The sequence below is a fragment of the Myxine glutinosa genome, chromosome 5, assembly GCF_964187855.1.
Source record: "Myxine glutinosa chromosome 5, kmMyxGlut1.1, whole genome shotgun sequence".
In the NCBI taxonomy this organism is placed as follows: domain Eukaryota; kingdom Metazoa; phylum Chordata; class Myxini; order Myxiniformes; family Myxinidae; genus Myxine; species Myxine glutinosa.
In genome coordinates this window covers 72,393,634-72,415,912 of record NC_136265.1, presented here as the reverse complement: position 1 = coordinate 72,415,912, position 22,279 = coordinate 72,393,634, and the positions used below count along the sequence as shown (strand labels likewise).

Genomic DNA, 22,279 nt, shown 5'->3' with positions numbered 1-22,279 from the left:
TAGCACTCATAGATGTATCTATATATCAGCAGCTACTGCTATTATAGCACTCATAGATGTATCTATCTATCAGCAGCTACTGCTATTATAGCACTCATAGATGTATCTATCTATCAGCAGCAACTGCTATTATAGCACTCATAGATGTATCTATATATCAGCAGCAACTGCTATTATAGCACTCATAGATGTATCTATATATCAGCAGCAACTGCTATTATAGCACTCATAGATGTATCTATATATCAGCAGCTACTGCTATTATAGCACTCATAGATGTATCTATATATCAGCAGCAACTGCTATTACAGCACTCATAGATGTATCTATATATCAGCAGCAACTGCTATTATAGCACTCATAGATGTATCTATATATCAGCAGCAACTGCTATTATAGCACTCATAGATGTATCTATATATCAGCAGCAACTGCTATTATAGCACTCATAGATGTATCTATATATCAGCAGCAACTGCTATTATAGCACTCACAGATGTATCTATATATCAGCAGCAACTGCTATTACAGCACTCATAGATGTATCTATATATCAGCAGCAACTGCTATTACAGCACTCATAGATGTATCTATATATCAGCAGCAACTGCTATTACAGCACTCATAGATGTATCTATATATCAGCAGCAACTGCTATTACAGCACTCATAGATGTATCTATATATCAGCAGCAACTGCTATTATAGCACTCATAGATGTATCTATATATCAGCAGCAACTGCTATTATAGCACTCATAGATGTATCTATATATCAGCAGCAACTGCTATTATAGCACTCATAGATGTATCTATATATCAGCAGCTACTGCTATTATAGCACTCATAGATGTATCTATATATCAGCAGCAACTGGTATTACAGCACTCATAGATGTATCTATATATCAGCAGCAACTGCTATTATAGCACTCATAGATGTATCTATATATCAGCAGCTACTGCTATTATAGCACTCATAGATGTATCTATCTATCAGCAGCTACTGCTATTATAGCACTCATAGATGTATCTATCTATCAGCAGCAACTGCTATTATAGCACTCATAGATGTATCTATATATCAGCAGCAACTGCTATTATAGCACTCATAGATGTATCTATATATCAGCAGCAACTGCTATTATAGCACTCATAGATGTATCTATATATCAGCAGCAACTGCTATTATAGCACTCATAGATGTATCTATCTATCAGCAGCTACTGCTATTACAACACTCATAGATGTATCTATATATCAGCAGCAACTGCTATTATAGCACTCATAGATGTATCTATATATCAGCAGCTACTGCTATTATAGCACTCATAGATGTGTATATCTATCAGCAGCTACTGCTATTATAGCACTCATAGATGTATCTATATATCAGCAGCTACTGCTATTATAGCACTCATAGATGTGTATATCTATCAGCAGCTACTGCTATTATAGCACTCATAGAGGTATCTATCTATCAGCAGCTACTGCTATTATAGCACTCATAGAGGTATATATCTATCAGCAGCTACTGCTATTATAGCACTCATAGAGGTATCTATCTATCAGCAGCTACTGCTATTATAGCACTCATAGAGGTATATATCTATCAGCAGCTACTGCTATTATAGCACTCATAGATGTATCTATCTATCAGCAGCTACTGCTATTATAGCACTCATAAATGTGTCTATCTATCAGCAGCTACTGCTATTATAGCACTCATAGAGGTATCTATCTATCAGCAGCTACTGCTATTATAGCACTCATAGATGTATCTATCTATCAGCAGCTACTGCTATTATAGCACTCATAGATGTATCTATCTATCAGCAGCTACTGCTATTATTGCACTCATACATGTTGAGTAGGGTTCAACACCAAGAGAATGTGGGTTGCCGTATATTCATGTATCTATCATCACCTACGACTACATGTAGTGTAGCGCTCGTTTAATTTTTGACTAGAAATCCACAGCAATAATTATCACGTAAGACCCTCCCATTTGCCGATGATATTTGGCTTCTCCTTCAGAATACCAACTATTTCTTGACCTTCCGAGTGGGCCTCTTCTCGGCAGTACGACTCTTACTGCAGGTACTGCATATAGGATATGACTCATCTGTGGTTCTCAGCTCCTCAACACAGCCACACAAATAGCACACATCTTCATAGCCAGCTGTGTAGTATGGCTTCTCTGTCGCATCGTTGCATGTGAGATTGGCTTTGGCGGAGACATTATTGAAGACGTTTGCCTCATTGGTCTCCTGCAGATCGGCGAAGTTCGAGCACATGTAACTTGGCTCAGACGGTACGCGAGCACATACAAAATTCGAACCTGTTCCACTGAGCGGGAACGGATTTTACTGACTTCGCGAGCAAAAAAAACAAAATAACTTTTTTTATGGGCGGACGACTTTTATGGGGCGGGCGGCGATGATAAACAGGAAAAAAAATTTAACCAGCCTTACTGCAGTCATTAATATTGCACACCAAATAAAATTTTAAACTCCCAACACACCCACTGAACGTCCATTGCTCAACAAACTAAACCTCCGTCCATTGTAACTTTTATGGTGTAACAAGTCTACAACAAATTCCTACACTGACGTCACAACATACCTTCCAGCATTCCGACTTAATGCCTTCTTGAGTCTTCCAACCTCACGCTGCTTCTGGGATACACGCTCTGCAGTCTGGGAAGCCAACACGCCAAGCTCCCTGTGCCAGGCTGCATCTCCTCGGTAAGCAGCGCTTCCACGGTGCACGAGTCTCTCAAACTTGTCTGTCATTTCATCATTGGCAAACTTCCCCGACTTCTCAACTCCCCCGAGTTTCTGGTTGAGAAACTCAAAAACATTTGCACATTTCTGACGGCTATAACTGCTTTGTCCAGCACTGCCGGCAGGGTGACGGGCCTTGCGGCGTTTTGAATGCGGCTGCTGACTCCCGGCCACCGTTCTCCCCGCCGTCATTTCCCCAGTTTCTCTGTGGTGCTGCAAGATGGCCGCACAACTATCGAGGGAACGTCCAGCAGGAAGCACAACCACATCCACGGGAAGGATGCGGCCATCACTCTTACGTCCAAGGCCTTAAAGGTATTATGACGGCACAAAAGTGGAAGGTTTAAAACAGAGAAAGGTGTGAGAGAACAGCAAGAGGTGACTGTTGGAAGGGAATGCAAACAAATGAGAAATCAGAATTTAAAGGAGTGTGTTCGCTTGTTTGAGTGAGCGATTGATGACTTTTCACTCTTACCCTGGCCTTCTTGATAACCCATCTTGGCTAGAAGGCGAGAACCCACTCCACGGGTATGCACTTCCCAGAGGCCCAAAAGAGGTGGACTTTTGTCTGCACACTCTACCACTGTACACACACGCGCACACGATTTGACTCGATACAACTCATGCAAGAGCTGAGCAGAGGGAAGGACATTAGCATGTGAACAATGGCATCATAGATATCAGAGGTATGTAAGGCCTCAGAATAACAACTTATCTTGTTCTTCAATAAGTGAAAAGACATTTTATTGCGTAGCAATATTATAAGATTTTAAAGGGTTAACTAACATCAGGCGGCCCTTCTTTTCCTTCATTTTCATGCAGACGGCCATTCAATAATCCAGGCCTAAAAGGATTTTGCTTCGAATTAAGCAAACGCAACACTGACATGCGCACTTACACTTGACGTATCCGCTGTCGGCAATGTCATAGTCCGTTTCTTCATGCAGAAGGTGGACGCTCTCGGCTTTTCGGTGCCCTGCCCCTTCTCCGCCATCACTATCCTCAGATGATGATGACGTCTCTTCGGTCTCCGTCCGTGGAATGGGAATCAAGCCATCTGCTTCAACTACCCGTTCCTTCAGCAGCAAAGAATCAAACTTGACCGTATAATATCCGTCGGCCATATCTGAAGCACAAGGCAGTGAAGTACGATGAGACTTGGTAGGAAGGCAGTGGGAGAGGATGTTTGGGGTAGTAGTAACGGAAAGCAATTACTCATTCATGCTATTGACCAGTTTTTGTTTTCTCTTTGCAATTAAAATGCTGGCCCACGTCATTTTCATCGCGAGTGGAAAAGAAATCACTTAAATGGACAGAGATTGTTGGAATGAAGAACAAAGTGTGAATTGCAGATTTTATAGCTGCAAAATCAACTAGAACGGCACTCGGTAGGGCGCATACCTCCGCCAGGCTAAACAGTTCGTTTTGTATCCCAATGATAGGCCGCACCTGGATTCGGACCTGAACCAAAATCTAATCGTCTTGTTCTCGTCACCTAACCAACTCATCCACCAAGTTTAGTCATAACTCGTCCATAACTTTTTTAAATATCATGTGATATATCGCTTTTCGCTCGATCTCTCAATGGTGAAGAATCATTTATAAATTAAATAATTGTTGTATCCCAATCCATATTCAGATCTTCACCAATATCGAATCTGTTTGTCCTTGTCACAAACACTACCTCTCCACCAACCTTCATCCAAATCCGTCCATAACTTTGAGATATCCTGCTATATATCGTTTATGGCCCAGATCCCCCAATGATGAAGAATCACTTAAAAAGATTATACTAGCCGGATCCGAATCCGGATCTTCATCAAAATCTAATCATTTCATCCTTGTCACATACCCTACCTCTCTGCCAAATTTTGTTTGAATTCGTCCACAACTTTTTGAGATATCTTGTTCACAGACAGACAGACAGACAAACAGACAGGGGTGAAAACATAACCTCCATCCACCTTCGTTGGCGGAAGTAAAATCACATCTCGGTGGGTAATGGATTGATGCCATGAAGATTCCGGCTGACCAAGCCTGACTTTTGACTGAAGGTGATATGGGCAGGAGTTTGTAATTGGTTCAGGGTGTCGGTGTTAACTTGCCTACTATTCACGCAAGACACCATGTGATCTTGATAGTTTAACATACATCCAAGGGATGGCCTCACCCAGTGTGCAAAATTTGTCTTTCGGTTGCTAAATTATACTCATGTGGTCGCAAGTTCAACATGAGTATGCAGTATTCTTTTTGTCAGAATTAGTGATCTTGGTCGTTGAAATGCCGGGTAACAAGTCTTTCTGCTTCGCCATTTCAACTACGGAGGCCCTGCTGCCGACACCAGGATTTTGGTCATTGAGGTTTACTCTTCAAGGTTTTGACAATACTTTCCCTACCCTCCGACCTGCCTGGTTTGGTTAGACCTGTCCAGTAGAGCTCATTGGGTCATCGGGGCACACAAACGGCTCCACAATCGTCAAAGTGATAGTCAATTGGAGCGGTTTTGTCCGATCGAGATCGACCCAATGATGATGATGTGTGCGAAATACCAGAGTGGCAGTCCACAGCTGTGTCAGGATTCCAACCCAGGCTAGAGGCTATCCTGCCAGACCCTATACCTGGTCAGTTGGTGGTGGACAAATGGTGGGCAAATAATATTTTATAGTCATCGGCCAACTTTTCAATTTCACTCAAGCTTTTGGGTCTCACTATCTGCCATGATATTTCCTGGGAAAACCACATTTCAAATCTGGCCTACAAAGCCAGTCGCCGACTGGGCATCCTCCGTCGTGCGAAGTCCTTCCTTGGCACACCTGAGCTCCTCACCACATACAAGGCTTTCATCCGCAGCTCAATGGAATACTGCTCTCCCCTCTGGGCTGGTGCTCCTGCCTCACACCTAGCTCGGCTTCACGCTGTTGAAACCAAAGCGTTCAGAATCATTGGAATCTCCCGCGATGAAGTTAACTCCAAGGGCCTTTCACTCACTCACCGCAGGCAGGTTGGTGGTCTTTCTGTCTTCTACCGACTCCTCTCCGGCCTTGCTCCCCCAGCTCTCTCTGTGCTCTGTCCCCCAAATATTCCTACAGGTCGCACAAGATCTGCCAGCAACCCTCTTATGGTGAAATTGCTAAAATCAAGACTCTCTGTTCACCTTCACTCCTCCATTCCTCCATTCCTCTTTACTCCCGCCTCTGGAACAAACTCCCCTACTCTCTTCAACCCCACTCCTCCCTCCAGGTCTTTAAAACGGCTGTTCACCACCATCTCTTGTCTTCCCCCATCCAAAACCTTGATCTTTTCTACCCCTGTTAATTCACCCCAGATCCACATAGTTTTTTTGAAATCCCGACTTCCTTCTTTCCTGGAAGTTCTAGCAGTGTCCATGTGTTTTATGCCTTTCCCACCCACCTCCCCCGCCTTCCCATGCCTCCTCCCCCCAAGCCCTCTCCCTCCCACGGATCTTCCATTGTCCCTCTTCTCTGCTGTTGTACTTGTGTGCTTCCCTCTCTCTCTCCCCACCTTGTCTCCCGCTCCCTTTATTGTACGTTTTGTGTGTCCGTTTGTCCTTTTTGTGATCGATGTTAGCTCTTTCACGAGCCTCGATCTTTTTCCAAAAAAAAAAAAAAACTGTTTCAAAAGGTACTAGAGTAGCTCATGGTGGTTGAGTATGCACTTTATTGTACAGACCTAAACTCTTCAGGAATCCACTAATTGAAGGTCCAGGAACAATATTTGGTTGGTAACACATTTGCCACTGACGGCGAAATAGCTGAAATGGCCACACCCCTTTTTGGGCCACGCCCCCTTTTTGCCGTGACTGTATCTACAGAACCGTTGGACCTAGGAGGTTGCCCGACCACTCAAAATTTGCGCAATGGCCACATTATGGGGGGTCAGTAATACATTTTCATATCCAAAAGTCAATGGTTTTTAAGATAATTGCCAAAAACCGATTTCAACATGTTACGAACTACAATATTATTCGTAATTGTTCCTGTTCCTGTTCCTATTGTTCAATTACTTGATTCCTGAAGAGTCTAGACTAGACTAGAGTCTAGACTAGAGTCAAGACTAGAGTCTAGACTAGAGTCTAGACTAGAATTTAGTCTAGAGTCTAGACTAGAGTCTAGACATGGCTAGAAATTCCGGTCATGGGTGTTTTGTCGTTTCAGCTGTGCGGAGGTGCATGCCTTTGTTCTTCGGGTTTGGCCGGACAAACTATAGCAGATGGGGTACGCTGTTCCTTGAAGATTGCCTGGACCTACAAAGGAAGTTCCCGGGTATCTACAGATGCTTTACAGATGGTGGATGGGTGATGTACCACACTACCCGACAAGGCAGTGCAGTAGGATTTGACATGGCACTCGAGAAGTGTTACAATAAACCCGCCAAGGTTGCTGGAGGTATCATTGGGATGACCAGACAGAAAGAAGCAGTAGCCTTATGGAATCTCCTAAAGCATGAGAAAGATCTTCATGTGGCACAGCTGCTGGAATGGTGCAACTTGGGAGACAAAGATGACAGTGAGCTGAGCCTACACCATGAGTTCAATCCAAGTTCTACGAAGATTGGCCATGTTCGTGCAAAGGCCCTTCTGGATTACATAAAATCCATCAACAATCCGTTCGACGCTGGAATCAGACTTCAGAACATCTCTACTGGAGCTGACATTCCCCAGGAGGTTGTCGACGGATTACTTGAATGCCTGGAAATTGGTGAGAAGAGTTATGAAGAGTTTGTTGAGACCAGATTTCAGGATAAGGAGAAGCACCTACATGATACAATCCCTACCAACCGCAAGACTGTTTTCGTGAAACGTACTTCTACTCCGTTCACAGCGAAGAAATCGATGGCGAAAAAGGATGCAGCGGAAACGGTTAGGTACATTGACTATGCTAGAGAAAGAGGGTACAGCATGCTAGAACTCCTGAAGTATGAATTGACCAGCACATCCCAGTTCCTCACCACTGAATGTAAAGATGGCATCAAATTGAAGAAGCCCGATAAAGCCTCCTTAGCCAGGGAACTTGTCAGTCGCCTTCCACAGGAGACGAGGAATGTAAAGAGTGACGCTCAGATGACAATAGTGGACTTCATGGCACTTGTGCGTAAACTACCGATGAAAAAGATGGGCCTTCACACATTCGGGGAATTGGCTGAGAGTCTTTCCAACAGGATTCTTGCTACAGGCTCCGTGTCCACAAGAATAGACATTATTTTTGATGTTTATCAAAAATCATCAATCAAGCAAATGGAACGGGCACAGCGAAGTTCCTCAGAACAAATCACAATCACCATTGGGTCTGACAATCAGAAACTCCCTGTCGATCTTGATATGTTCTGGAGCTCAATGTTGAACAAAGTTCGGTTGCAGGAGTATGTCTTCAAGTGGATGCTGCAGAATGTCGAGTCGGACAAGGAAATATTCTTTGGAGGAGTATATGGGGGTGAATGCAGGAAACTGTTAGCTGGCACTGAAACACAGATCGCAGAGCTCTCAAGCAACCAAGAAGAAGCCGACGACAGAATCATGTTCCATATTAATGATGGTGTTGTGAAACACGGGGTTCAATCAGTCTTGGTCGACTCGCCTGACACAGATGTCTTTGTCAACCTCATCTTCCACTTCAACACAACCTGGCAACTACAAAAGCTGTACGTGAAGCTTGGTAACCGGAAAACAAAGAAAACTGTACCAGTCCACATGTTGGTTGATCAACTGGACAACGGTTTGGTGTCGTGTCTCCCAGCCATTCATGCTCTCAGCGGTTGCGACAGTACCAGCAAGGTGGGTCCAAAGCTGTCTGGCCTGAAAGCATCCATCGATCTCTCCCTACTGGAAGGGTTTGGTGTAGAAGAACTGTCACCACAGATAACAAGCAATGCTGAAAAGTTCCTTGTGTCTGGATTAAAGAAGACCGACTGTTCCACTTTCGATGAATATCGATGGGAGCAGTACCACAACTCCAAGAAAGAACTGGACTTCAACCAGCTTGTGTGCTGTTCATCAACGCTACGAGAACACATAAAGCGAGCATTTCTTCAGTGTAAGATGTGGTTGCAAGCCCCAACTCCTGCCGTCACCAAACCAGATCCACTCCAGTATGGGTATGAAGCAACGGACGTTGGCATAACACCAGTGATACTGCCAGTATCGTGCAGGCCCGATGACCTGCCTCCTCCATGCAAATGCCCAAGAGCATGTATGAGTACCAAAACGTGCACTTGCAGAGACAGGAACATTAAATGTGTCACGTTTTGTGGCTGTAGTAAAGGCGAAAAGTGTAGAAATCCAAATAAGTAAATTCCAAAATAGGATGATGCAAAAGGTATAAGTGTCATATAATGTTGTGGCCTTGGTGGTATCATACAATTGTAGTTCGTAACATGTTGAAATCGGTTTTTGGCAATTATCTTAAAAACCATTGACTTTTGGATATGAAAATGTATTACTGACCCCCCATAATGTGGCCATTGCGCAAATTTTGAGTGGTCGGGCAACCTCCTAGGTCCAACGGTTCTGTAGATACAGTCACGGCAAAAAAGGGGGCGTGGCCCAAAAAGGGGTATGGCCATTTCAGCTATTTCGCCGTCAGTGGCAAATGTGTTACCAACCAAATATTGTTCCTGGACCTTCAATTAGTGGATTCCTGAAGAGTTTAGGTCTGTACAATAAAGTGCATACTCAACCACCATGAGCTACTAGAGTAAGGAGCGATTATATCAATTTGGATTGAATTCTAAAACCCACGTACAACTTAAACACGCAAGTGCATCTTCTGAGCGATCACCTTCCTGGCCTCAATTTTCAACTCAAATTATCTTTCAAAATGCAGCTAACAATTCTAAAACTTCTGATTCGGAATTTCTTCCTCACTGTAATTCAGTCAACTTTTGCAAATGCAGAGCACCACTTCCATAATCTTGCAGTGTGTGTGTGTGTGTGTGTGTGTGTGTGTGTGTGTGTGTGTGTGTGTGTGTGTGTGTGTGTGTCTGTGTCATTGGATGTTATCTCCATTTGCAGGTTTCAGAAGGTGGACCAGATATCAAAGTATTCACCTTCATTTCGGTGAAGGATCTCGATTCATGGACCAAGTTGTGTTGCTCTCAGAGCTTTTCCGAGGACTCTTTTCGGGATCGTCACCGAGGCCCAGACTGCTTCCAATTGTAGTTCGTTTGTGTAATGGTCCCAGGAATGGGTTTAAGATCTCCGTGAGATTATTCTATATCATACTCGTTGCTACAAATATCACTGGAACAATGTCAGTGCTCTTCAGCTTCCAGGCTCTTTTGACTTCATTTTTGAGGTCGTGGTATTTGGTCATTTTCTTGATTTCTGTTTTGGCCACAATTGCTGGGTACTGACCCCTCAGTTAACAATGCCTTCTTTTCTATATTTTATACCTAAGTACTATATCTGGTCGCAACGCTTTGATTTATATGTTCACGCTCATTGGGATAATTAGGTCGTCTGTGAGCATTACTACCTTGTTTTCAGTGATCCTCACTCCGACCAGTCGATTCGATTTCAGAAATAAAACGAGAAAGCATTTGAAAATGCAAAGGCTGCCCGCATCTGTTTGTACTCGGATGTCTTCTTCTTCTTCTTCCTCTTCCTCCGTATACTCAAAATAACTAAAACAGCTTAAAAATACAAAATGAAAATTGATGATTTTATGCAGCCTTGACCATTTAACTTTAGATCTAAAAAAAACTAATCAGCTTCTAGCTTTTGATTGGTGAACCAATTCAGTGATGCGATATTCAAATTCTTTAAATTTCAGATCAATCGGGTGAAAACTGGCTATTTTATGCAACCTTCACCTTTGACCTTTCAATCTAAAAAAACAAAACAATCAGCTTCTAGCTTTTGATTGGTGAACCAATTCAGTTACCCAATATGCAAATTCTTAAAATGTCAGGTCAATCGGATAAAATTGACTATTTTATGTGATGCTAGCCTTTGACCTTTTGACCAAATTATTAAGTTGCATTCTCAATGTTATCATAATAAAGGTTTGGTGGAAATTTCATGACAAAACTCAAATGGGTAAATTGAAATTTCAGGTCAATTGGATGAAAATTGATGATGTTATGTGATGCTGACCTCTGACCTTTGACCTTTTGACCAAAATTATTACTTTTGCCTTCTCTGTATTATCATAATAAAGCTTTGGTGAAAATTTAGTGAACAAACCCCCTCACTCTCTTCAATCCCACTCCTCCCTCCAGGTCTTTGAAGCAGCTGTTCACCATCATCCCTTATCTTCCCCCATCCAAAACCTTGATCTTTTCTATCCCCGTTAATTTCACCCCAGATCCACTTTTTTGAAATACCGACTTCTTTCCTTGAAGTTCTAGCAGTGTCCATGTGTTTTATACCTCTCCCACCCCCCAACTCCCTTCCCATGCCTCCTACCCCCAAGCCCTCTCCCTCCCACAGATCTCCCGATGTCCCTGTTCTCCACTGTTGTACTTGTGTGCTTCCCTCTCCCTCCCCATCTTGTCTCCTGCTCCCTTTATTATATGTTTTTTCATGTGTCTATTTGTTTTTTTGTGATTAATGTTAGCTCTTAGACGAGCCTCGATCTTGTGTATATGTATATATATATTATTTAAAAATAATAATAATTTAAAAAAAAAACATTCACAAGTCGTACATATTGAGAATCCCAATGTAGTACAATCCCAAATCCTACATGCTGCCCTCAGCTGCCGGACAGGTTTCATCACTTGTTGGCGAGTCATCGGTGACCGTAGACAGAAACACATACCACTGAGGCTCCCAAACACGTACCACGTGCAATGTCAATAAGTGAACATAGAAATTAATAACAAGACCCAATCATGTCTGTCACCCAGAATAGGAGGGAATAACCAATCAGCTCTCACTAAATAAATGACTCCAGGTGGCTAGGATTTTCAATAGATTCCATTAGAATTTCAATAGAAAATAAACATTTTCAATAGCGTTAATTCATATAATCCTAGCCACCTGGAGTAATTGATTAGGTGAGAGCCGATTGCTTATTTATTCTATTTACTGACGCGTGAGAGACGTGATTATTATGTAGGCGAATAAGGACGAGGATGAGTAAAGCACAATCATTTGGAAGAGGAAAAGGAAAGAAGCCAAATGGTCTCACCGGTGATGGTACCGGCATACCAGACGTCATCATCATGGCGAGCTAAGCACATGTCTCCTGTCCTGAGGGAAGCGATGTCTGGTTCCTCAAACTCTCTCAATTGATTGCATGGGACAACAACTCCGTGATTGAACCTGTAGTGAAAGAGGTATTGCCTCATTTGGGAAGGGGGCATTTTAAAAATACCTCGTTATTACTAGAAACACCTGAGAGGCAAAGAGGGGGGCGGGGACTTATTTTGTGACATACAAAAGGTGTTATAATGATCATGTACAAGATTATTAAATAAATAAAAAAGAATTGCATTTTGAAACACGAGAAACACCCGCTCCCCTCTCATTGTCTCTCCCCTCGATGCTCCCCTCGGTGGACACAACTCCGTAAACCAATACAGAACATCACTAAATGCGCAATTAAATGCATCGAAATAGAAACACATTAATAAATGAGGACAGAACAGTACAATACTCACCAACAATATGAGAAGAGATTGCGTGTCAAATGAGGGCCGCAAATGTGTGGGTAGGGGGTTATTCTGGTGGTGAGACAGGACTATCTGCTTCCTTGTCTGAAAGCGGTCCGGCGGCTGAGGGGTGTGGCATTGAGGCGTGTCATGTATGCACTACGTGTGAATATCTTTACAGCTGTGGAGGAGCTCTGGGAAGAGTTTGAAACGGCAACTGGCTTACCTTGTGTATCTTCTCATGGTTCCTTTATGCAACTTTCTTCAGCCAGAGGAGCATGGGGGAATATATATATATATTGTTGCGAATATGGAATTTGGCCTCCATATCCGCTTGTAAATATTCCCCTATTTTCCCCAATACTCCCCAACTATCCCCAATCCCCCATTCCCTAGTCCCATTGTCTGTAAACAACAATCAGTAGAGCCGACCTTCCCCTTATTCCCCCATTAAATGTCGTGCCCAGGTCCACCGCACCACACGTAGACAACTTTCGGACATCTTGCTAGTTATTCTTAGTCTATGTCAGTTAAGGCCTCGTTTCCATTAATTATGACTCTTCGTTGCACCAGAATGTGATTATATGGCATCAGTAGTGAGTTTAGGACCTTTCCCATACCTCCTTCCATCTTCCATACCTCCTTCCATCTTCTTCCACAACTATAACTACAACAACAGAGGAGATGGGGGCGGCGCGGCGGCGCGGGGGAGGATGCGTCCTCACACCGGCTCGGCGCTCCACGGGGTTACCAGAGGGGCTGGCTGTCAGCTCCTCGTCAAGGGCGGAGCCTGGTAACCCCCCCCGCACCCAATCAGAAGGGCGGACCGATTCCATCTGGGGCGGAGCTAACGAGCCGAGGGCGTGTCACTCCCCGCCGGATATACGTGGCGACTTACCGGAAGTGACAAGAGATGCGCCCCCAGCTGGAGAAAGAGGTACCTGCGAGCGCTGAGTCAGATGCGCCCCGCCTGAGAAAGAACGTTGCCTGCGATCGCTGAGAGAGAAAGACCCGCCTGAGAAAGAACGTCCCCCCCGAGCGCTGTGACCTCCCCGCATCTTTGGACCGGACTGTACCCTGCCTTGAGCCAAGAGTGCACCTTGAGCCATCGCTACTTGCCTTTCCTTGCCATCAACCCCCGTGTGAGTCAGCCTTGTCCCGTTTACCTGTCGTCTGTTGGGGTTAATATAAGAGTGTGTCTAAGTGCCTGTCTTCCTGTGATATACCTCTAGCCCCTGTAATCTAACCTTTCCTTACGAATATAATTGAGAATCGAAACATTGGTGTCTGTCATTATAACCCAGCCGGGTGTCTTCTTTTCCTTTATTGATCCAGCGTAGCGCGGCTCCGTCAACGTCGAGTATAATCGGGTAATTTGTGCGGACACGACGGCCATTCCGCTCGGCCCACCTTAACATCAAAGTCGTGTCTGTAACAATTGGTGTCGAGGAGTGAGATTCGGACCCGGGACTAAATTAGTTAGGCCCAAATTTTGGGAGGGAAAATCGATTCGGAGCGCGTACTGCGCTCGACAAAATCGATCCGGAGCGCAGTCCCGCGGTTACTGCGCTCGACGAAATTATAACAGCAAAATTTGGATTTGTGTTACGAAACTCGAATTTTGAAAGTCGCGCTATGGCGGATCAAGACGGCTGGGGTCCGGTAGGGGAGAGTGAAGCAGGGTCGGTCCAGGACCAAATTGAGACACGTGAGGAGAGCGAAACAGCGGGGGGTAGCAGACGCGCGAAATGGCGCCTCGCACATAGCTACGGCGGCCGCACCCGCTGCACAAGTGGGAGGGATGGCCCAGATGCAGGTCCTCATGGAGCAATTTATGGCGCAAATGCAGGCGTCCCTCAAACTGCAGAGTAACCAATTGGGGGTAATGGGGAACCGGATGGATGCTCAGGGTGAGCAATTGGAGGGCCAAATGGGGGCCAATAGCCAACGGTTAGAACAAAGAATGGGGTCCAATAGCGAGAAATTGAGGGAGGACATGGGGGCGCAGATCGGAGGGTTAGGGAGTAGAATAGAGGGATTAGACAATAGATTAGGGGAAATACAGGAGGGGTTAACGGGGGTAGAAAACAGAATGGCCGCTCAAGAGAATCAGATAGAGGGAGTGAAAAATGGGTTAGAGGGGTTAGAAAACAGGATGGAAGGCAAATTGAGGGACATGAGGGACCAAGCGGAAAGGGAAGTTAACCAAATGGGGCAGCAGATAGAAGGGGTCAGAATGGGGGTAGAAACGAAATTGGATGCTCACAGGGAGGAAATGGAGCAGATGAGGGTGGCATCTGGGCAGGAGATGCAGGTGATGAGTGAGGAGGTCGGAGGAGTGCGCGAGGAGGTGAGGCACTGTAAGGAGCGCATGGAGAAGGAGGTGAGAAAGGGGACTGTAAAATTGCAAAGTGGTATAGAGGAGTTGACGCTGGGAGTAGAACAGCTGACGGAGGGACAAAAAGGACTAACGGAGCAGGTTCAAAGGAACACTGCGGTATTAGGAGGGTTAAAAGTGACACAGAAAGAACTAAAAGACGACTTGATAGCGACGAAGAGGGAATGTCAGATGGTACGTGAGGGACTGACAACGAGGTTGGACGAGGTGATAGAGGTAATGGAGACGACGGACCGGCAGGTGAGGACGCACATGGAAACGGTCAAGGTAGCCTTAGAGGATGAGCTTGAGGAGACGTACCGGGACATAAAAGAGGTGAAGCAGAAATTAGAAGAAGTGGAAGAAGGGATGAGCGAAATTAAGAAGCGACGGAGAGGGGATAAGAAAGAGATAAAAGAGGAGATAAAAGAATTGGTCCAAAGTCTGTGTTTGGATCGTGATGATGTGCTCATTAACCGGATGAGGGATTCGCAGGTGATGGAGGAGAAGCGAAGAGGAAGAGGACCCGGTGTAAGTGGTGACCAATATGGTCGTGCGTATGATGCGCCAGGGGATTTAAGAAGCTTGGGGGTCGAGATAGACCCGGGTGTTCGTGAGAGGCCGTTAGTGAAGTGTGCGACAGGTCTGGTGTGCGAAAGAGGAGGTGTGCGAGAAAGTCCGACTCTGGGGTGTGTGAGGAAAAAGTGCGTGCCAAGGAGTAGTGAGGGTGCTGGCGAGAGTGAGTCGGTCGTAGCGCGTGTGCGAGGGAGCACATGGAAGCGTGGTGTGGTGAGTGTTACAGAGGGTGTGACGGGAGAGTGTGCGCGAGAAAGGTGTGTGACGGACAGGTGCATGAGGAAAGAGTGCGCTGTCAGAAGTAAGGAAGAGTGTCCACCTGTGGTGAGTGTTACAGAGGGTGTAACGGGAGAGTGTGCGCGAGAAAGGTGTGTGACGGACAGGTGCACGAGGAAAGAGTGCGCTGTCAAGAGTAAGGGTGGGTGCGTTGTCAAGAGTGGTGGTGAGAGTATTGAGAGTGACAAGGAGAGTGAGTTGGTTGTGACAGGTGAGCGAGGATGTACACCTGGGATGGAAGGATGCACACCTGGAATGGTAGAGCGTGAGTGGGAATGCACGCTGGAGTTGGTGGTGAGGCACGTGGTTGGGTGTGCGAATGAGGGCACACCTGTGATTGTCACAGAGGAGGTGACAGAGGAGGGGGTGCGAAGAGGTGTGTTGGTGAGGTGTGCTACCAACGAATGTGTGCCAAAGTGTTCGGTGGTCAGGTGTGTGACCAAGGCTGTGAGTGGAATGGGTGTACCTGGGTGTGTAAGGAAGGGTACGAGGAGCATGGGCACAGCTGGATGTGTGAGCAAGGAACGGGCTGCGGGGTGTAAGCGTCCAGGTGAAGCATCGACGTTACACGGGTTAGAGGTTAGAGCGACTTTTAGCCGAAGCAGGCCCTCGGTGCGTGCCGGGCCTCGCTTTGAACGGCCGCGTCCAGGCTCCACTAGGCGGAGCTGGCAGCCCGATAGGAAGGGTCGTTATGGCGACCACGTTTTGTTGAGACGTGCCGGCAGGTCGAGATCGGGACATTGGATGGCTCCACGCCGAGGGGATGCGTGGGATCTCGGCCCGGGTAAGCCCCCGTCCCTGCACCGAGTGCCGGACGCATCCAGCCGCTGGCACAAAACAACCAGCATCCATTGCTTGGCTTTACGAAGCCGGGCTTTGGACAGGGATTGGCGCACCGAGAGGTATTAGTGAGTCGACTGGGTGATGAGGTTAGTGTTTTGGACCCAAAATTAGAGAAAAACAAAATTTGATGATTGGCAAGGGATTGGCAGTAGTGATTGGCAGATGATGGGTAGTGATTGGCAAATTTTTGATTTATTGAAATTTGATGTGCAAAATTGGTAGTGAGAGACCCCCGATGTGGTGGGATGGCAAATCCACCATCCTTCCCATGTGGGGCAAAGGAGCAATAGCTTATGGGGTGTATGGCAGTGAAAACTAGCCCGGGTGGGTTAGGATATTGTGTGTAGGGATCTAGAAGATGACATTAGGTAACGTTAAGTTTAGTTAGTGACTGATACCTGTAGTGGGGACGCAGGTAGATTAGTATGGATGATAATGACGAGGGAGCGCAATAGTTTAAAGGGACGACTGGGAAGCGCAAGTTTCAGAAGGGAGTAGTTAGCTGAGATGATGCTGTGTGTGTGAGAATTGAACAGGTGTGATTGCACAGGTGTGCAACTGGACAGGTGTGTGGAGCAGTGTATGAGTAGTGAGTGTGTGGATCAGCGCGAATGCGCTTGGGGAGAGAAGGGTGCAGGTGGCACCAAGAGTGAGAGCACAGGTGTGCAAATACAGGTGTGTGGAGAGAGTTGGAGTAAGTGGTACGGAGTGGTGTGCATGGTGTGAAGGTGTGAATGGGGGAAGAGTGGACCCCCATCACGGATACCCGGGGCGGGTAGTGTAAGTGTTAGGTAGAGGGTACAGGTAAATTGTGGTTGGATATTGGCATTTGTGGTGCGGTTGCAGAATGGTGTTGTGGATGGGTGCATTAGTGTTGTGGAAATGGCTGGGCGTGTAGCCTGTTGGTGTGTGTAGTTGGTTGGGCACTCCACCACTGTGAGGATGTCGGCCAGGTGAGGCCGCAGGTGGGCTCTGGGAGCCGGTAGAGTTGTGGATGGGGCCCGAGGATCCGGAGGATGGACCCGGGTAGCCCAGTGCCAGAGAGGGCACCGAGTGGGGAGAGTGCCAGAGGGCCTTCCCCTGGTAGTTAGGTTAGGGTAAGGAGCAGGTAAGCTCGGAGGCAACTGCAGTGGTGGAGGTGTGCAGGTGGGTAGACCCACTGGGAGAGGTACACGTCGCAGCCCAGAAATTGTACGAGGGCACCGGGAGATGAATCGGGGGAGTGAGACCCCAAATTGAAGAGCACCACAGTTTGGCCAATGGGAATTGGTTTTTTAGAACCCATAGTGTAAGAGGGCCAATGGTTTGGCCGGAGAAAGACCCCGGGTAGTGTAAAGTTGTTAAAGTCATTTAGGAAATAGTTAGGATTAATGAACCTGTCGCACCATACGCAGCCACTTACCTGTGGTGATGATGATGACTCCACACCTGTGTTTTCTTTGTTTTGTTGCAGGAAATGAGAATTGCTGTGTGGATTGTGAGACGCATCACGACGTGGATGAGACATTGGGGTGATTCCATCTCTCCCTCCCTAGGAGGGACTGATGGTGAATTGGTAATGGCAAATTTTGATGAGAGTTGAAAATGGCAAATTTGATTGGTTAGGAGGGAGAGAAGACGAATTTGGTTTATGGGAGGAACGGGGAAGACAGTAGGGATGTTTGTTGATTTGTAAAATAGATGTTTATGGGTAGTGTTGAGTTTTGTGGATACAGTAAGGGGTAAGGGAGGGGCCATGTAGGTTACCTGGTGGGGGGGGGGGGGCGTACGATAGGAACGTACCTGTCTCACCTGGTTCCCATGTGCCCCCAGTGTGCATCACCTTACATTGCGTGCACTTTTGCGCCCTTACCACCTTACTCACTTGTCTGCTTCTTTTGTCTCCCACCTCCGAGGATCTGGCTTTGGGGTAGAGAGAGAGGAGAGAGAGGTGCTGGCTGCGCAGTTGTGGGCCTGCACTTTCGCTGTTTGCTGCCGGGATCGATACACCATATGGACCGCAATGTTTGTGGCCACCCACAATGGACCGCAGTTCGTTTGCGGCCAAGCACCACCCGGGGATGGACCTATGGGTCAACGTGGCACCTATGCCATACAGGTGAACCACTTTTAGTTAACACCAAGTGCACCACAAGAAGAGCAAGAGACACCTGCAGGGTTAGGGGTTGTCGAATTTATTTTTATTCCCATGAACAATGGTGACTGCACCGGATGGTGCTGACTGTGTGGTGGGGTGGTGCTTTTGATGCTGGGAAAGGGTGCTCTGCACGTTATTAAAGGCCGTCGGCCACAGAGCACTCGTGGGTTGGTGTATCGATGCTGGCAAGCGCGCTCTCTCTATGCATAACATCTGCATGTGTTCCTCCAAAAACAGGTCCTGGATCGTAGTGTAAATAGCAGCGTAGTCGTGTAAATAATGCTCCCTACCGGCTGTATGTTTAGTTTGAGGATTCTTTCCGGATTCGGTTATCCTGTGGGTGTGTTTCTGTGAGGAGAAGGGTGCAACGTCGCAGGGGGACATATTTACTCATTTGTGAATATCTGTAAAACTGTCGCACTCAGGGTAGAGTTAATAGTAGAGGGAACTACATTGCGTGCCACACTAAAGTAGGTAAAAATTTATCGGGTCGGGACGCCCCGAGGGTAGAGAAGGGTGCAATGTTGCGAATATGGAATTTGGCCTCCATATCCGCTTGTAAATATTCCCCTATTTTCCCCAATACTCCCCAACTATCCCCAATCCCCCATTCCCTAGTCCCATTGTCTGTAAACAACAATCAGTAGAGCCGACCTTCCCCTTATTCCCCCATTAAATGTTGTGCCCAGGTCCACCGCACCACACGTAGACAACTTTCGGACATCTTGCTAGTTATTCTTAGTCTATGTCAGTTAAGGCCTCGTTTCCATTAATTATGACTCTTCGTTGCACCAGAATGTGATTATATGGCATCAGTAGTGAGTTTAGGACCTTTCCCATACCTCCTTCCATCTTCCATACCTCCTTCCATCTTCTTCCACAACTATAACTACAACAACAGAGGAGATGGGGGCGGCGCGGCGGCGCGGGGGAGGATGCGTCCTCACACCGGCTCGGCGCTCCACGGGGTTACCAGAGGGGCTGGCTGTCAGCTCCTCGTCAAGGGCGGAGCCTGGTAACCCCCCCCCCGCACCCAATCAGAAGGGCGGACCGATTCCATCTGGGGCGGAGCTAACGAGCCGAGGGCGTGTCACTCCCCGCCGGATATACGTGGCGACTTACCGGAAGTGACAAGAGATGCGCCCCCAGCTGGAGAAAGACGGTACCTGCGAGCGCTGAGTCAGATGCGCCCCGCCTGAGAAAGAACGTTGCCTGCGATCGCTGAGAGAGAAAGACCCGCCTGAGAAAGAACGTCCCCCCCGAGCGCTGTGACCTCCCCGCATCTTTGGACCGGACTGTACCCTGCCTTGAGCCAAGAGTGCACCTTGAGCCATCGCTACTTGCCTTTCCTTGCCATCAACCCCCGTGTGAGTCAGCCTTGTCCCGTTTACCTGTCGTCTGTTGGGGTTAATATAAGAGTGTGTCTAAGTGCCTGTCTTCCTGTGATATACCTCTAGCCCCTGTAATCTAACCTTTCCTTACGAATATAATTGAGAATCGAAACATTGGTGTCTGTCATTATAACCCAGCCGGGTGTCTTCTTTTCCTTTATTGATCCAGCGTAGCGCGGCTCCGTCAACGTCGAGTATAATCGGGTAATTTGTGCGGACACGACGGCCATTCCGCTCGGCCCACCTTAACATCAAAGTCGTGTCTGTAACAATATACACACACACACACACACACACACACACACACACACACACACACACACACACACACACACACACACACACACACACACACACACACACACACACACACACACACACACACACACACACACACACACACACACACACACGTCAGGAGACGACGATGGTTCATGAGCGAGCGGTATTCAATGACAAAGGACGGACTATAACCGAAACAGGCCCGGAGTGGGGGGTCGGGGGCCCACGTGACAGGTGTCGGCCCCCGACATGCGGTGTACATGCCTATTTACAAAGGGCCCCAATGCGCTGCGTTGCGCAGGCCTTTAAGAGCCAGCTGTACGTAATTGTGTGTGGTGCTGGCCCGGAAATGTCAAAACGAAGGTTACTGACCTTGAAATGATAGAAAATAATGTATAATCAGTTATGAGGTTAGTTAGCGACACAATGCCGAAAATTCGGTTCGATTCCGACAACTTTGAAAATTTGACCTTTGTGACCTTCAAAGGTCAAAGGTCGAAGATTCTGAAATTTGTTGGAAAACTTGTATTTCATGATGTATGTGATAATATAAAAACATTTACGACTTTTCACCCTATGAGGAAGCGAACAATGTAATAAAACCATAAAAAATCGACTTTTCTAAATTTTGTGACCTTGTGACCTTGACGCGAAAATGAAAAATCGAGCTCCGTGGGGCTAGACACATGACATTGGCCTAAACAAATACTGAAACCCCTGTCTGTCAGATTCCACCAAACCCCTCGGAGAAGATGTAGCTTGAACTCGATTACCCCCTAAAAAGACATCTTTTTCGGGCGTGGCTCCGCCCACAATGGGCGCAAAACGCCCACTCTAGGCAGGACACAACTAGATCATGATATCAACCTCCCACCCAAGTTTCATCAAGATCAGATGATATCATTGGGTAGTTATGCTGCGGACAGACAGTCAGACAGACACACACCCATGACGAATATAGTGGTCACTCTGTTTGATAACTCGTGAACCAATATATATATACTAGCTGAGGTACCCGGCTTCGCCCGGGTTGAATAAGAATAATACAAATATATGATGAAAAGAACATGTATATTTTAGAGCAATATCACAGTACATTTCCTACATGACGTTTTGTCAATTTTCAATTTCTCAAAACCTCTTGGTATACAACATTTCTGGTTTTCTTACTTGGTGCCAAGACATAAAGATTGCTTGGTTTTCCAACCCTCGAGCAGCCCACGTACAGCTGGCAATGGGAAGTACCCGGCATTGCCGGGTGGGGGAAGGGAGGGGAGCAGGAAGGGGAGGGGAGGGGAACGGGGGGGGGAGGGGAGGGGAATGGGGGGGGGAGGGGAGGAGAGGGTGGGGAGGGGAGAAGAGGGGGGGAGGGGAGAAGATGGGGGGAGGGGAGAAGAGGGGGGGAGGGGAGAAGAGCAGGGAGGGGGAGGAGGAGAGGAGAGGAGGGAGGGGGAGGGGTGAGGGGAGGGGGGAGTGGATGGGGAGGGGGAGGGGGAGTGGAGGGGAAGGGGGGAGGGGGGAGGGGGGAGGGGGGAGGGAGTGGGGGAGGGGGAGGGGTGAGGGGGAGGGGAGGGGGAGGGGAGGAAGAGGGGGGAGGGGGGGCTTCGCCCGGGTTGAATAAGAATAATACAAATATATGATGAAAAGAACATGTATATTTTAGAGCAATATCACAGTACATTTCCTACATGGCGTTTTGTCAATTTTCAATTTCTCAAAACCTCTTGGTGTACAACATTTCTGGTTTTCTTACTTGATGCCAAGACATAAAGATTGCTTGGTTTTCCAACCCTCGAGCAGCCCACGTACAGCTGGCCATGGGAAGTACCCGGCATTGCCGGGTGGGGGAAGGGAGGGGAGGAGGAAGGGGAGGGGAGGGGAACGGGGGGGGGGAGGGGAGGGAATGGGGGAGGGAGGAGAGGGAGGGAGGGGAGGATCACGGAGGGGGGGGGAAGGGGAGGGGGAATGGGGGGGGAGGGGAGGAGAGGGTAGGGAGGGGAGG

General features: G+C 47.1%; 1 protein-coding gene across 2 annotated transcripts in view; it reads right to left on the bottom strand.

Moving 5' to 3' along the window:
• Positions 1 to 22,279, bottom strand: part of ZGPAT (zinc finger CCCH-type and G-patch domain containing) — a 51,822-nt gene that overhangs the window by 7,999 nt on the left and 21,544 nt on the right. The window contains exons 4-8 of one of the 2 annotated variants that reach the window (XM_068116980.2): positions 12,622 to 12,657; positions 11,933 to 12,066; positions 3,682 to 3,909; positions 3,259 to 3,366; positions 2,623 to 3,091 (exon numbers count right to left, since the gene is read on the bottom strand). In XM_068116980.2, coding sequence (XP_067973081.2) covers positions 2,623 to 3,091; positions 3,259 to 3,366; positions 3,682 to 3,909; positions 11,933 to 12,066; positions 12,622 to 12,657 — 975 coding nt within the window. The remainder of the gene's footprint in view (positions 1 to 2,622; positions 3,092 to 3,258; positions 3,367 to 3,681; positions 3,910 to 11,932; positions 12,067 to 12,621; positions 12,658 to 22,279) is intronic. The other variant, XM_068116981.2, reaches the window with a different exon arrangement.